The sequence below is a fragment of the Narcine bancroftii genome, chromosome 10 (genome assembly GCF_036971445.1).
Source record: "Narcine bancroftii isolate sNarBan1 chromosome 10, sNarBan1.hap1, whole genome shotgun sequence".
Taxonomy (NCBI): Eukaryota; Metazoa; Chordata; class Chondrichthyes; order Torpediniformes; family Narcinidae; genus Narcine; species Narcine bancroftii.
This window is the reverse complement of record NC_091478.1, coordinates 49573117-49591048: the sequence shown is the minus strand read 5'-3', so window position 1 is coordinate 49591048 and position 17932 is coordinate 49573117. Positions and strand designations below refer to the sequence as shown.

General features: G+C 37.6%; 1 protein-coding gene across 1 annotated transcript; it reads left to right on the top strand.

Annotated features, from left to right (window-relative positions):
- The first annotated feature begins 5684 nt into the window (after positions 1 to 5684).
- On the top strand, positions 5685 to 16142 carry LOC138743812 (G-protein coupled receptor 15-like). Its single transcript, XM_069899414.1, has 2 exons — positions 5685 to 5925; positions 15235 to 16142. Exons 1-2 carry the CDS (start codon positions 5685 to 5687, stop codon positions 16140 to 16142), a joined length of 1149 nt encoding a protein of 382 aa, XP_069755515.1.
- Positions 16143 to 17932: the final 1790 nt, after the last annotated feature.

Sequence of the window (17932 nt, the reverse complement as noted above, 5' to 3'; positions counted from 1 at the left end):
CAGTCTCCCATGGCTATCTTATGTCCTATCATATGTTGGCAGAACTTTCCCATCTATGCTCCGCCTCCTTCAGTAGGAGGTGGCATTTTTTCCAAAGCACAATTCATATCGGTGAACGAGAAGGGTTGATACCTTTCCCCAACTTGTGATCCCTTATAAATTAGCGGCATCTGTCTATACCTTTCTCGAGTTCGTAATTCCTCCCGGTCTTGCAACCCATATCCTGAAGGGGAACGAGCTCTTCCCTGACCCTGTCCTTTATGTGTAGTCATTTTCCCCCTAATCGTTATTTGATGCTCCATATCTTCATCCTCACTTTCCACACTGTCACTTGCACTTTCACTTTCCTCATCCCGAACTCTTTCTCGCTGCCATCTTACACTCACTGGGTCCCCTCCCCTCCCTGTCTCCTCGACACCCTGTTGTTTATTGTGAGGAGTGGGGGTGGAGTGATCCTCTGACATTCCTAAGGAGAAGGCATTCTCAGGTGTTTGTTCTTGCTCTCTCTCATTTGTTTTTTCCAGTCGCATACTAGTTTCCCTTACTTTACATACATCGTCCTGTATTCCCTTCATCAATTCCTTTATTGTCTCCACACTTTCCTGCACAACTACTTTAAGTCTCTCTTTCACCTCCTGGAGTTCTTGTCCTGCTAATTCAGTGACATTCACTATTCCCTCATTTATCTGCATCACTGGTATCTGGGGAATTGGATAAGGTGGTGGAAACATCTCTGGTAACTTTGGATAGAGTGGGGCTGATGGCTTAACCTCCCCCATTTTCGCCTTCCATCTTACGTTCCTATCTTTTTCCCTTCAGACCTCGTAATTCAATGAGTCTCTCACCTGGTAGAATTTTGCCACCCGTCAACCTACTTTGAATCTTCACACTTTCTTATAAACACAAAAGGAAAACTTAGCATAATATTAAAACAAATAACTATTATACAATATGTTAACTAAATTTTATTTGGCCCAGAACTTTAACTTTTATATCTATGTCTCTTCTAGGGGACTCTAACCCCTATTCCTCTAGGGGGACTCTAATCCCCGGATATTCTCCAGGGGACTCTAACCCCTGTTCTCTTTAAGCTTTATTGATTGACTTCTACTAGGACTTTTGCAGAGTAGTGACAACACACAATTTTATTATTGTCTATCGCAGAACTTTGTTTAAACAGGCGTCTGCTTACCTCCTTTTGTTGAGTGGCCACTTGTTATCACCACATCACAATCGACTGTTGTTTTGTCTCTTTCTCTTCCATAATTTCTCCATCTTCATCACATCGGGGTCACCAAATTGTGGGACTCTGGCCTTACCCTACCCTCAATTTGGTCTATGTGTCATCTGAGTCCAGCGTGCTCGTTGAATGAAGTGATAGGAGAAGGTATTCGGTTTCACAATCAGTTTATTACATAGTACAAGAATAAAGCTTAACAGAGCTCTGGTTCAGTCGTTAGTTCATAGGTCACCTGCTCAATGAGCTATTCCCCAAAACTCACACCTCCTGTCCAGTCTCTTCTGTTTATATAGATCAACATTGTTACATTGAACAAAAGTTGGCTTTCTTTGATAGGCTCCTTGCCTAAGATTTATCTCAAGCAATTTCCTGCTCTGCAATGATCTATGGTGTAGACCTCCTATCTTAATCCCCAAGGCCAGAACATCGTGTTGTTTTAATCAACACCTCCCGTGTACCCTTATGACTCCTCATTCCTACACAAGTGGCTTATTCATTTTGTTTTACTCTGACATTCTCAATCATGGTACTCTTATCACTTATCCTTGCAATACACTTATCTTCTTGTCACTGGCCTGTTTCAGAATAAATCACTGTCCCTATGGTTCCTCCAACCTCATCCTGTCTAACTTCTCCTATCTGCTATCCTGTTATTCCCATGTGTGTTTTTGATGTTTTCTCTCCAGTCTTGTGCTTTACAATTTGCAGTGTAACCTTGGGGATGAAAGTATTTTCTCTCTTTGTATTTGGAGGCAGCAAATTCTACACATGCTATAATCAGCCAACTTTTCTACATACTGTGGCTGTTACTTAATTGCATTAATATTTCCCTTAAACCGTATAATTGAAGTAAATAGTAAATTGTTACGTAGTAATGGATTAATGAATACATAATGAATAGTAACTAGGCATATTTTCCATGATTACTTAACCCCTTGGTTCCAACAGGACAATAAAAAAAAGCTGAAATTGCGAAATGAGGGTGAAATTGGTTTTCTTCATTTACTGCGAGTAGGCACATAAATGAATACGTTATATAAGATTTAAAGGGGACCTCACCAGATTAGATAATGTTTATGAATTGGCATGGAAAGGAACAGAAATGTTATGTTCCACGAAAGTCTCATGAGCCAGACAAAGATTCGCCATTTGTATTGCCCGGCGCCCTAACATTCAAGGAAAGAGAAGCAAAAGAGTCAGACTCATCCTTGGATTCGCCTCCAGTGCTCCCGCAACCTCGGCAGCAGCACAAGATTCCAGCTCAGTTTAAACCATCAGAAACCAGAGCCTACATCCAATCCTCCCACACGACGAGGAAGCCTTAAGCCCCAGGCCCTTTCAGGCATCTTTTTCAAACCGATAGCTATGGAAAAGCTGCTGCCAAAATAAATTGTAACAGCGTGGAAATGCGTAACGTTTAAAAACATTGCAAAAGTTTCGAGTGATACGTGACGAAGCATACAAATATGACATTTTGATGTTGGAGCAACGGATCTGTTTCTGTGCTGTGGATCACGGTTCAAGACTGTATAGCACAGATGACAGTGCTGTGAATTTCCTCGCCGTTAATTTAAAGGCAAAAAGGTAAAGGTTCCATTATTGTCATTTAATACTACATTTAGAATGTAACATACATGAAATTCTTTCACTTTGTCCGGCGCCCCTTATAGAAATGAAGCCCAACGAGGAAATACACTCGCGACCCAAGACCAGTGCTCCAACCACTATTCCTCTATTTCCAATTTCATATCTGTTCGTGCAGAGAATGATTAAAGGGGAAGATCATATTGAATGTGGAGAAGGATAGTCAAGCAGTGCAGTGATGTGTACTGGAGTCAGAGCAAATTAATTAGAATGGATAAATGTGGGAATCAATCACTCAGGTGGAGTAAGGCGAATGTAGATAATTTTCTAGGAGGGTAGTTTAGGAAAGAGGATTCTCATCAGAGATAACCTCTGCCTGACATTCCCAACCATCATCAGGCTGGTGTCTATGTCCATATGTAGTATTTTCGTTGGAAATTTCTTTCTTGGCCTTGCACACGTGATCTTGATATGTAGTAGCAATGAATAAAAATGTCTGAGTTCCTTGTAATTTTTCAGCAAAACGACCATTTGGAGTAGTTGTTCGAAATTGAAAATAGTGTCGATATTGATTGGTTTCCATTGTGGTATAAGTTCGCTGAAATTCGCCTCATCTTACTTTAAGATGAATCGCTGAGTTTGTAAGGAGGGAGACAAATGGATCACAATAAGCAATGAAGTAATTGGATCCTTGTCTCCAATTTAATTAAAAACACTGCTGGGGAAACTCAGCAGGTCAACTGGATTCAAACGGGTTAGGACACCTGCCGACTTATTTCCCATACCTTGATAAAGGGCTCAAGCCCGAATAGTCGGTTATGTATTTTTATCTTTGCTGATTGACTTGCTGAGTTTCTGCAGCATTGTGTTTTTAATTTCACACACCGTGCCTTCAGATTTTCGTGTTTTACATCTAATTTCATTTTTCTGTGATTGTGCACGCCGAGTAACATATATCATTACATAATACGAGCAACACTTTATGTGACTAACTACGAATTAATGCACTTTACCTGGTATTCCGATCGCTGCAAGAACCGGATAATAAATGGCAAATAACCGACCTTTTGGTATGCCGTGCATTTCCGTCAAGATTTTTGATTGCACTAAGTAGAACTCACAATAGTATTTTGCCTTTTATAACTGAAGTCAATATATTGCAACACAGCTCGTTAGTGGAAAAAATGATTTCACCAATGGGACTGAAAAAAAATTACTGAAGCAGTTCCTGGGAATTTGTTTAACTTTTTAAAAACTTGCCTTACTTAAATACCCTGGAATGACTCGGTAAAACAATTCTCTGGACGATTAAACGATGCTGATCATACAGTTTAACAAAAATTTGCAAGAGTTGCAGTGGTATACAAATAATTTCCAGGGTTACATCTATTAAAGTCAAGGAATTGGATTATAAAGCAAGGTGCAAGAGATGATATTGTTCCGAAGGGAATTTCACCCGTTGTTCTCCTTTTGAATATTGTCTACCAGCAACATAGATTCCACTGGTGCTGCATGTCCTAGTGATTTTCTTCAGTACATTGCTAATTTTATTTTAATTCCAGTTTCCGACATCTCCAGCATATCTTCTTCTAATCTCTTCCTTGCTTAAACTGGCCAGCTTTGGTGCATGCACTTGCTTAAATCATTCTGTGACGTGTGCTTGGAAAGGGATGTTAATCCAGATTTTATGGAAATAAGCCCAGTTTGCTGTATTCAAGTTCAACATTAAAATGTCCAGTGAACACAATAATTTTCAATCAACACTTTATAGAACTCATAACATTGCATTAATAACAACTATGAATTTCTCCAGCTTGTGTCTGCCTGATTTCATGAAGTCCATTGCAGAAGTCTCAAGACATTGGTGGAAAGGCAATCGTCCTATTTCGCGGAGCAATCTTTTTTTTTAACGATTAGTAACCCAGTTAATGCAAGTAGATGATAGTAAAGATCGTTGTGAATGGACCACCTGGATCGTTTTGGGCATGGATAATTAGATTAAAACACACATGTAGGGCCAAATTAGTTGATTTCACTAAGAATATTTAATTTGGAGGCATTATCTTCAGTCTACGACAGATCCAGTATAACACCGGGAATACCTCAACAACTTCAAGCTGTATTTTATTCTTCCAGATAGTATTCCTTTGTCCCATTCATCAAGATAATGACCGACTTTCACTATATATTTATGATTTTGTCTCAAAGCTGAATATAACCTCTTTGAATCGAACCTTTCCACGATAAGCAGAAACGATTTTATTTCAATGTATTCGATTTTCTCTGCATGTTATTACACACTGACATGACCGGAGCCATAGACTTCGATGAGTGAGGGTGCATTTGATTGAAGCATGTTCTGGTTAAATTAAAATTAAGGATTAGATATTATTCACGTTCCACGTTTTATTTTCGCTGATTGTTAAAACCTTACATAATAATGAGAAGTATTTTCCAGTATTGACCACTTTTAATGAAGCAAGTTCCCAACAGTGAAATTTCATTCCCACTCATAACTGCTTATCGAAAATGAGCCTACCTAGAACGTGTCGAATCATGGAAAAAGTTCTGCTAAGAAACAATATGTTAATCAGCAGAATTAGTGCCGACTGAATATCGTATTCAAGTAATACAATTGTTTGTAATTAAACAGTTTCACTGAATTGAGAGCATTGGTGACAATTTATACATCAAAACGAAAATAAATTAACAATTAGAAAACATACAACATGACAGATCACTTGTTGCAGATTCTATTCGCGGAGGAAGACTGAAGTAGCTGCCATGCCGCGGACCAAGTCCACGGAAATCTTCTGCTGACTCGGCTCAGCTTTGATAATCTTCTGTTCAAGATCCGATCATGGTGTTTGGAGGAGAAACGTTACGCAGACGTTTGTTACAAAAGACCTTCATGTCATTACTGAACAACTGGCCAATGAAACAGGCAAATGTGGCCACGTATGGGGCAGTAATCTTCTTCGGAATGGTGAAATGTTTCATGCAGACGCGTACGGATAGTATTAGCCCCTGCGCAAGCCCACTGGTAAATTTGATCAGAGACCGGAAAGGCAGAACGAAATATGCTTTCATGACACTGGGAGGTGAATGGAACGCAATTTAAAGGGACATTCTTGAAAGGCCATCAACAATGCCATCTCCAATGTCAGAATTTGTGTTTGCTGGACTGTTCGAGGAGATCAATATCTTTTAAAGATACATAATGGGTACATCGAACCACATAAAAGGGAATGTGGAACTGTTAACTAATAATATTTCGTGTGCGCTTTCATCAAAAGGAAGCACAAAGCGTGGTATTGTCGGTTAACATTGATGAATAAACATATATCGGGATACTTTGTACGTGTGGGATATCATTTGGGAGTTGGGGTCAATTCTTCGAAGTCTCAATATCCTGTCGTTTGCAGCTGCAATATTCTGACATTGTAAATACATTTAACATGAATGTTCATAATCTAATTGTCCCCTGAGGCTTGAAATCAGATATAAATCCAGCACTGATGACGACAGTGTAGAAGGGCATTAAAACGCCTATCGGAAATGCATGGTTCCCCAAAAGGAATGTTATTTGCTATTTACTACCCAGTTGTGGCAGCCATCGGTGTTTCAGGTAAATTATGGTTATTGCTTTTTAATTGTTTATGGGATGGATTGTGTTGTGGAATTAGCACTATTACCGAATATATCCATTCACAGAGTAAATATTATATATTCCATAACTCTGCAACACATTGTTCTCATATGATTAAATAATGTTGTTCACACAATTAATTGCAGTGAACTGTCGTACTGCTGCCAGGAGTACAAAAGTGCGATTCATAGTTCAGATTTAAGATTTATTGTCAGAGTACATACATCACATCACATACCTGGGTTTTACTTTTTTTTTACTGCGAGGCAGAATTTCCACTTATTGGCAGCGCAAAAAAAAACTGTGCACCGCATATATATATATATATATATATATGTGTGTGTGTGTATATATAATTTATTTAATATAATTAAATAAAGAATTATAAACAGCCAGCGAATGTAAACAAACCGACTGTGCAATACAGAGAGAAAAGTAAATAAAATGCACAAAGTCATTTATGCCACAAATGCCAGAGTCCTTAAATGATTCCCTGAATTTAAATGTTATTGTTGAGGAGTCTGACGGTGGAGGGGTTGCAGCTGGCTCCTAAAACTAGTGGCAGCAGCGAGAACAGAGCATGTGCTGGGTGGTACGGATCCTTGATTATATGCTCTCCAACGACAACATTCCGTGTAGATGGTCTCGATAGTGGGGAGCATTTTGCCTGTGATGTTCTGGAGTATTCCATACCAGATCGTGATGCAGCCAGTCAGCACATTTTCCTGGAGAAACCTGCCAGGTTAACTATTAACTGTTGTCATAACAAACCTCCGCAAATTCCTGAGGATGTAGAGCTGCTAACATGCTTTCTTCGTGATGCCATTAATGTGTTGGGTCCAGGAAAGATCCTTCGAAGTTGTAACTCCCAATAACTTGAATTTGTTCACCCTCTCGGCATGTTTGGTGCAGCGGTGACGCAATGTCTTTACGACGGCAGGGATTGGAACCGATCCGGGATTCGAATCCTGCACTGTCCGTATGGGGTTTGTACATTATCCCCGTGTCTGCGTGCGTTTTCTCCGTGAGCTCGGGTTTCCTCCCACCATTCAGTTGTTCCTGGGTGGCATTGACTCGTGGGCCGAAATGGCCTGTTACCGTGCTCTATGTCTAAATTTATTTTAATGTTTAATGATCACTGGATTGTATACCTCTGAAGTTAACAATCAGCTCCTTAATCTTTTTTTTTTTTTTTTTAAATTTTTTATTTTTCACACCATAAATCACAATAGCCATGATATACACTTTTTCTTTTCCACACATTTACAGTGACTTTTTCTCCCTCCCCCCTCCCTCCTCCCAAGCCACCCCCCCATCCCCCCCCCCCCCTCTCATCCATTTTAGTTATACAATCTAGGTTGCATTAATTCAGTTAGACAATGTTGTCATTCAACGAAAATACACCAGAAATTCTACTGAGTCCATTCTTTTCTTCTCTTCTCCTTCCATCAACTTAGGTAATGTTTGTTCCCGGTAGGTTTTCGCTATTGTATTTAATGTAAGGCTCCCATACTTGTTCGAATATTTCAATATTATTTCTTAAACTATATGTTATTTTTTCTAATGGAATACATTTATTCATTTCTATATACCATTGTTGTATTTTCAAATTATCTTCCAATTTCCAGGTTGACATAATACATTTTTTTGCTACAGCTAGGGCTATCTTAACAAATCTTTTTTGTGCATCCTCCAAGTCAATTCCAAATTCTTTATTTTTTATGTTACTTAGGAGAAAGATCTCTGGATTCTTTGGTATATTGTTTTCTGTTATTTTATTTAATATCTGATTGAGATCATCCCAAAATTTTTCTACTCTCTCACATGTCCAGATTGCATGAATTGTTGTTCCCCTTTCTTTTTTACATCGAAAACATCTATCAGATACTGTTGGGTCCCATTTATTTAACTTTTGCGGTGTAATGTATAGTCTGTGTAACCAATTATATTGTATCATACGCAGCCTCGTATTTATTGTATTTCTCATCGTTCCAGAGCATAACTTCTCCCATGTTTCCTTTTTTATCTTTATATTTAAATCTTGTTCCCATTTTTGTTTAGTTTTACCATTTGTTTCCTCATTTTCCTTTTCTTGCAGTTTAATATACATATTTTTTATAAATCTTTTGATTAACATTGTATCTGTAATCACATATTCAAGGTTACTTCCCTCTGGTAAACTCAAGTTGCTTCCTAATTTATCTTTCAAGTAGGATCTCAGTTGGTAATATGCCAGCGCTGTATCTCCCGTTATATTGTACTTATCTCTCATTTGTTCAAAGGATAAGAATCTACTTCCTGAAAAACAATTTTCTATTCTTTTAATCCCTTTTTTTTCCCATTTTCTAAAGGCAAGGTTGTCTATTGTAAAAGGGAGTAGCTTATTTTGCGTCAATATTAGTTTTGGTATTTGGTAATTTATTTTATTTCTTTCTACATGAATCTTCTTCCATATATTGAGGAGATGGTGTAATACTGGAGAAGTTCTATGTTGTACCAATTTTTCGTCCCATTTATATAATATGTGTTCAGGTATCTTTTCCCCTATCTTATCTAATTCTAGTCTCGTCCAGTCTGGTTTTTCCCTTGTTTGATAAAAATCTGATAGGTACCTTAATTGTGCGGCTCTATAATAATTTTTGAAGTTTGGCAATTGTAAGCCTCCTTGTTTATACCATTCTGTTAATTTGTCTAGTGCTATCCTCGGTTTCCCCCCTCTCCATAAAAATCTCCTTATTATTTTCTTTAACTCTTTGAAGAATTTTTCTGTCAGTTGTATTGGCAATGCCTGAAATAAGTATAGTATCTTTGGAAAAATGTTCATTTTAATACAGTTTATCCTTCCTATCAGTGTTAGTGGTAGCTCTTTCCAATGCTCTCAATCGTCCTGTAATTTTTTCATTAGTGGATTGTAATTGAGTTTATATAATTGGCCTAGATTTTTGTTTATTTGCACACCTAGGTATCTTATTGCCTGCGTTTGCCATCTGAATGGGGATTCCTCCTTAAATTTTGAGAAATCCGCGTTATTCATAGGCATTGCTTTACTTTTATTTACGTTTATCTTGTATCCCAACACTTCTCCATATTCCTTCAATTTCTTATATAGTTCTTTTATTGATAGTTCTGGTTCTGTTAAGTACACTATCACATCATCCGCAAACAGACTGATTTTATATTCCCTGTCTTTTATTTTTATTCCTTTTATATTATTATCTCTTCTTATCGATTCTGCTAGTGGTTCTATAGCTAGCGCAAACAATAATGGTGATAGTGGGCATCCCTGCCGCGTTGACCTGCTTACGTTAAATTGCTTTGATACATGTCCATTTACTGTCACTTTCGCTAACGGTCCCTTATATAATGCTTTAATCCAATTAATATACTTCTCCGGTAAACTGAATTTTTGCAATACTTTGAACAAGTAATTCCATTCTACTCTGTCGAAGGCCTTCTCTGCGTCTAAAGCAACTGCTACTGCCGGTGCTTTATTTCCTTCTACTGCATGAATTAAGTTAATAAATTTACAAATATTGTCTGTTGTGCGTCTTTTTTTGATAAATCCAGTTTGGTCTAAATTTACCATTTTCGGTACCTGTTCTGCTAATCTGTTCGCTAATAGTTTAGCTATTATCTTATAATCTGTGTTTAGCAAAGATATTGGTCTATATGACGCTGGTGAGAGTGGATCTTTCCCTTGTTTTAGTATCACTGTAATTATTGCTGTTTTACATGAATCTGGTAAGTTTTGTGTCTCATCAATCTGGTTGATTACATCCAGGAGGGGCGGTATTATTAGGTCTTTAAATGTTTTGTAGAATTCTATTGGGAGTCCATCCTCTCCTGGTGTCTTATTATTTGGTAAATTTTTTATTATCTCTTGTATTTCTACTGTTCCAAATGGTTCTGTTAATTTATTTTGTTCCTCTATTTGTAGTTTTGGTAGTTCAATTTTAGTCAAAAATTCATCTATTTTCCCTTCTTTCCCTTCGTTTTCGGTTCGGTATAATTGTTCATAGAATTCTCTGAAGTTTTCCTTAATTTCTTTTGGATTATATGTAATTTGTTTGTCTTTTTTCCTTGTTGCCAAGACCATTTTCTTAGTTTGCTCTGTCTTAAGCTGCCATGCTAGGATTTTGTGTGTTTTTTCCCCTAGTTCATAATATTTCTGTTTTGTCTTCATTATATTCTTCTCCACCTTATATGTTTGTAATGTTTCATATTTTATTTTTTTATCCGCCAATTCTCTTCTTTTGGTTGTATCTTCCTTTATTGCTAATTTTTTTTCTATGTTTATTATTTCCCTTTCCAACTGCTCTGTTTCCTGATTATAGTCCTTCTTCATCTTGGTTGCATAACTTATTATTTGCCCTCTAATGAATGCTTTCATTGCGTCCCATAGTATAAACTTATCTTCCACTGATTCCGTATTTACTTCAAAGTACATTTTTAATTGTTTTTCAATAAATTCTCTAAAATCCTGTCTTTTAAGTAGCATGGGGTTTAATCTCCATCTATACATTCTTGGAGGGATGTCTTCTAGCTCTATTGCCAATAACAGGGGTGAGTGGTCCGATAATAGTCTAGCTTTATATTCCGTTTTCCTAACTCTCCCTTGTATGTGGGCTGATAACAGGAATAGGTCTATCCTTGAGTATGTTTTATGTCTAGTCGAGTAGTATGAGTATTCCTTTTCTTTTGGGTTTTGTTTCCTCCATATGTCCACAAGTTTCATTTCTTGCATTGATTTAATTATAAATTTGGTTACTTTGTTCTTCCTGTTAATTTTTTTCCCCGTTTTCTGTTACATGTCCTACCCAATCTCTCTTTAATTTCTTGTGCTCCAATTCAGTTAAATGTGTTTCTTGGACAAATGCTATATCTATTTTTTCCTTTTTCAGTAAATTTAGTAGTTTCTTCCTTTTAATTTGGTTATGTATTCCATTAATATTTAGAGTCATATAGTTCAGCGTAGCCATTTTATATTTTGTTTATCTTCTCTTTCTGTTTTTCCATCATTACCTTTCCTCCTTTTCCATTTCTGTTTTCTTATTTTCAACTCTTTACCAGACAACATTCCTACAACATCCAACATTTTCCTTATTCTCCTATTTCTATCTTCTTTATCCCCAATCTCCCCTTCCCCTCCTGAGTTGCCCTTTATCCCTTGTCGGACAACCACATCTCCCCTCTCCATTTGGATTTGCGAATCCACTCGCAAGCGTCAACTGATTTTGCAGTGACCGCTCTTTTCCCCCCACCCAGCCCCCCCCAGAAAAGATTTCGTTTTTTATATGTCACAAAGGTCACTCTTTTAGTTCCCTCCTTATTCTCTCTATTCCATTACCTTCCCTTATTAATTCTTGTCTATACTTTCTATGTTTTCCTCTAATTACAGATACTTTCACATATGCCCATTGTCTCTATTCACTCTTATACCTCTTTACCCGCATACATATCAATCGTGGTCATTTTTACCCTCCTTACCCGTCTTCATCCCTCAGTCTATTTTTGTCTTTACCCACATACATATCAATCGTGATAATTTTTGCTCTCATTACCCGTCTTCATCCCTCAGTCTATTTTTGTAATTGTTCTGCAAATTTTCGTGCTTCTTCTGGATCCGAGAATAGTCTGTTTTGTTGTCCTGGAATAAATATTTTCAATACCGCAGGATGCTTCAGTGTAAATTTATATCCTTTCTTCCATAAAATCGCTTTTGCTGCATTGAACTCTTTTCTCTTCTTTAGGAGTTCAAAGCTTATATCTGGATAGATGAAGATTTTTTGCCCTTTATACTCCAGTGGTTTGTTGCCCTCTCTTACTTTTTCCATTGTCTTCTCCAGTACCTTTTCTCTTGTAGTATATCTTAGGAATTTTACTACAATAGATCTTGGTTTTTGTTGTGGTTGTGGTTTAGGGGCCAATGCTCTATGTGCCCTTTCTATTTCCATTTCTTGCTGTAGTTCTGGACATCCTAGGGCCTTAGGGATCCATTCTTTTATAAACTCCCTCATATTCTTGCCTTCTACATCTTCCTGAAGGCCCACTATCTTTATGTTATTTCTTCTGTTATAATTTTCCATTATATCTATTTTTTGGGCTAGTAATTCTTGTGTCTCTTTAGTTTTTTTATTAGATTCCTCCAATTTCTTTTTTAAGTCTTCTACCTCCATTTCTGCTGCTATTGCCCGTTCTTCCATCTTGTCCATTTTTTTCCCCATTTCTGTTAAGGTCATATCCATTTTATTTATTTTCTTTTCTGTGTTGTTTATTCTTCTTCTTAAATCATTGGATTCCTGTGTTTGCCATTCTTTAAATGACTCCATGTATCCTCTAACAAGAGCAAGTACCTCCTTTACCTTGCCTATCTTTTCTTCTTCTATTTCCCTGTACTCTTCCTCTTCCTCTTCTTCTTCCTCTAGGTTGACCATCTGTTGTTTCTTTGCTGCCCTTTCCTCCTCTTCTTTCTTGTTTCTATTGTCTTCTGTGGTCTCTTCTTGCTGCAGGTGTTCTGCAGCTGTCGTTGCCGTCTGTGGAGATCGACTCCCCAGCTGGTCCCCCCTCCCGTCGGTGTGTTTTTTTGTATGCGCATCGCGCATGCGCGAGGAGTCGCGCATGCGCGGTTGCGCACTTTTACTCGGCTCTGTGAGCCATTGTTGTAGTTCTCTTTCTACCGACCTGAGGTAGTGGGGTCTTCTCTCCACAGCGGGCCTCTTCGGACAGGTAAGGCCTTCACCTTTTTCCTCCGTTGTCTTCTCTTCCTCTCTTCTTTCCGTTGATTTTGATTTTTCTCCTTTTGTCTCCATCTTCTTTCCACCTTTATATTCACTTTTCTTTAACTTGTATTTCTGTGCCTTTGTATTTTCTCTTGTTTTTCCCGACTTTTCTGGAGAGGGCTGGAGTTCACCGTCCGGCCACTACTCCATCACGTGACTCCCCAGCTCCTTAATCTTGATGACTGAGTGCAAGGTTGATGTTGGTACACCATTCAGCCTAGATTTCATTCTTCCTCTTCACTCGAGTAATAGTTCAGAGTAAATGGAGTATTATGCAGTACATCCAGGAGTATTGCAAATTATTGGAAGCTTTGGAGAGGGCACAGAGTAGATTGATCAGAATGTTGCATGGATTGGGAAATATGTCTTATGAGGCAAGTTTAGCAAAGCTGGGACTTTCCTCTGTGATATGGAGAAGGATAAGAGGAGATTTGATAGAGGTGTACAAGATTATGAGATTATAGGTTGGATAGCCAGCATCTGTTTCATAGGACAGGTTCAGCAAACATAGATGTCTGAGAAGGGACTTGATAGAGGTATTTAAAATTATGAAAGTAATAGATAGACTAGATATAAACAGACTCTTTCTCCTGAGGGCAAGGGAGGTTGGAACAAGAGGCCATGAGTTAAGGGTAAGGGGGAAACACTTTAGGAGAAATATTAGAGGTGGCTTTTTCACTCAGCGAGTGGTGGCAGAATGGAATGAACTTCCAAATGAGATAGTTGCGTCAGGGTTCCTTCTGTCATTTAAGATAAGGTTGGAGGTGTACATGGAGGTGAGGGGTTTGGAGAGTTATTGGCAGTGAGCGTGAGGTTTGAGTAAGTGGAGTTGTTCTAGTTAACTGATGAGGACTCGAAAGGCCGACATGGCCAGCCTCTGCTCCGTAAATGTTTATATGGATATAAATGCAAAGATAAGGGAGGGATGTTTAGGGGAGACATCAGGGGTCATTCTTTTACACAGAGTTGTGGGTGATTGGAATGCCTTGCCGGGGATGGTGGTTGAGGCTGAAACATTTGGGGCATTTACGAGACTCTTATATAGACACACAGATGAAAGTAAAATCAAGGTTATTGGTTGGGGGTAGTTTTTAGAAGGAATATATAGGTCAGCACAAGATGGAGGTTCTATGTTCTATGTTATATTCTCCAATAAGATATGTTTGCTGATATTCTTATTTGTATCACTTCGACACAGCAAATGAGTATACCTTTCCAATTTTCTGCTTTACTCCTCAGCAAATTAGACACTGGTTCTAATTTATATGTAATTACAAATATAACACTAATATCATCCACAGAAAATTTGAAGTATAATGAGAACATGCAGTATAATGAGAAAATATTCATTGATCAGAAAGCTGACACTTAAGAGAAATTTTAAAAATACAGATGCTGGAATCTTGAGTGAAAAAAAAAGGAACCCAGAGAGAGTCAATGAAGCAATCATGGAGAGAAATGGACAGTTTATATTTCAGGGCTGGAAAGTTAATCAAGACATTATTGACTATTTAAACCTATATAATTAATGTAAAAATATTATATTTTTAAAATTATCTTTTTTTTGTGTTTGTCATACTATCATGACATAATTCCAACCATTTTTCTCTCTCCAATACTTGAATTCAGATCAATTTCCCATCTTAATCAAATGTTTCAACAAAGGTGTTTCTATATCTTCATTTATTAATCTATTATTGTTTAAATTTGAATGAAAGAAAATCTTGTATTTCGATATTAATACGTATTGAATTTAAATATAATAATTTAAAAAAGACATTATTGACCATTTATCTAGTTCAAGCGCCCCAACCCCAAACCTCGACAACATTTCTATCCACTGACCCGCTTATTCCCTCCTGTTTCTCTTTGCTCACTCAAACTTTCATGCAGATTGAGAGTTTCCACGATTGTTTATTCCCTTCTTTTTCTCCATCGCGTTCACGTATGTTTTCACTTATCAGTTATTTCCTCTTTTGCAGCTAATTTGGCAGTGGTTGTGATCTTGTTCCGAAGACGATGTGGCCTCTCTGGGTGTGTCACATTTTATCTGTTTGCAATGGCAGTGACAGACCTTCTGGTTATAATCACAGCCGTGATATTAAACCGAATTGTGGGCATTTATTTTCCATTCAGTTTCTTTTTTATCACTCCCGTGTGTAGTGTTAGTTTTGCATTAATTTACGGAGTCAGAGACTGTTCTGTATGGGCAACCGTGGTGTTCACTTTTGACCGATATGTCGCTATTTGTTGTCCGAAGTTGAAAACCAGGTATTGTACCAAGAAAACAGCCGTCACTGTTATAGTCACAGTTTGTGTTGTGAGTTGCCTCAGAAATATTCCTTGGTACTTTATATATGAGCCCTCCTTCGAGGTTAGAGATGTTCCTTGGCAATGCAAAATTAAGTTATTATTTTATTCCTGGCCTTCATGGGCTGCATTTGACTGGCTTCATCGGATTTTAACTCCGTGTCTTCCATTCATTCTGATATTGTTGCTCAATGCACTCACCGTTAAAGACATTCTTGAGGGAATTAGAATCCGCAGAAGACTGTTGGGCAACGGGAACAGCGAGAATCAGAATGACCCAGAGATCGAAAGTCGGAGAAAATCCATAATTTTGCTCTTTTGTATCTCTGTCAGTTTCCTCTTGTCATGGCTGTTATTCTTCACAACGTTCTTATTTGTTCGAATGGCCAATGTAAGTTATTACTCGGGTTCCAATGTAAAAGACTCAAATTTTATTCTGGAGGAAAGCGGGTTTATGCTTCAGCTTTTGGGATCTTGTATAAATCCTTTCATTTATACAGGCACCCAGAATAATTTCAGGAAGGAGATGAAGAATGGAATTTTATATCCATTCAATTTAATTATTAGATTATTTAACTGATTGTATCGGAGTGAATGTATTCAATATTTCACCTTTGCGTGATTTGGCTTTTATTTTATTTTTATTATCTCATGTAATGCAAAATCTCTGTTTGTGTGTTATATAAGTTCATATATAAGATAATATGTAAGAATATCACCACAGAACGTTGTGTAATAATATGACAAAAGAAGAGAATACATCAAAAGAATGCAAAGACAAAGTGCATCTACTTCTTCAGATTTCTTTTTACCTTCCAGACTGGAAGTAGATCACAAATCGAACACAAATGTCTGATATTTGGGATGTTACTGGTACACAGAGCATAGAATCAGGATACAACAATGTTTCATTTTCGCCTTTACTGTCGTTTATTGAAATTTTAAATAATTTCAGAGTTCCGTGTGTAATCTTCATTTGTATCCATAAATAATACATTTTCTAAATTAGAAATTAGCGAATTATTTTCTTTAATCGTCGATTTGGATGTTTACATGTGGACGTCGTTATATTTACTGATGAACGACTTGTGTCCAATCAATGGATATTGTCCCTTATTCTCTTTGGCAGAATTACGGTCATGAACATGCCCTTTACAAATTCCCTGCTATTTCAATCCTGTTTTAGTTCCTTGACCAAACCGATAATGCATAACAGTGTAATTGTTTGTTTTGAAGCAATGCTCAACAAAGGCAAATCATTGAGCTCTCGAAATTTGGCCATCAACATGAAATGACAATCAAAACAATCTTGCCAGTGTACTTCTGCTTATATGACAATAAATTTTAAATTGAGGTTGCATGATTCCTTGAATTTATTTGGAACTCCATTATTGATACATTTTCCCGACCTTTTTGTCAGTTTTTGTTCAAAGTAAAAATCGTTGATTTGTTTATGATGATTTCTGGTCAGTAAAAATGCGCGTTAGTTTTAGACCCTTTTGCTTCCATACAACCGACAATAGAAAATATACTTGCTTCATTGTTAAATTTGGGTATGTTCCGTCTCCTCAGCTAAGCTACTGAAAATGAAGTGATTGAGAATGCAACATGGAAAAGATCCATGTCCACGTGGCACATCAACCAAGTCCGAAACTCATACCATTTTATTCGTCACCACAAATACATCCAGGTTCAACCGCTTTCCGACATTTTTGGGCAAATCAGTACTTTCAATGGCCAATTAATCAAACTTTGCAATCGTTCTACGATGCAGGAAGAAAGTGAATAATCAAGAGCAAACCAAGCCGTCGCAGAGAGGACATGCAAACTCTCCACAGACAGCTCCCGACGTGAAGAATGAACCCAGGTCTCTAGTGCTGTGTGGTTCCATTTCCACCAGCTGCGTTACTAGGCTGCATAAATGTGTTCCCAACTGAGATTCTTGCAGTTCACATCATCGCCATATTTTAAATTGAAAACCTATTTTAAGTTCCATGAGTTTCAAATTTTGTTGTCTTTTGATGTATTTCAGCAAATCCATTCTTACATTCTACATATAAACATCAAAAAGATCACAAGATCACAAGAAAATGTAATAGAAGCAGGCCATTTGCTCCATTGAGTCTGCTCCCTGAGCTAAACTGTTCTGGCATCTAGTTCCAAGTTCTGGCCTTATCCCATGATATCCTGACTAAACTTCCTATTTAAATCCCCCCAATGATCCTGTCTCCACAGCTGCATGTGGCAACTAATATCACAAATTCATTACCCTCTGGCTAAAGAAATTTCTCCTAACCTCTGTTATAAATTGGTATTTTTTAATGCTGAGACTGTGCCCTCTTGTCCCCAACAGGGGAAACATTGCATTTA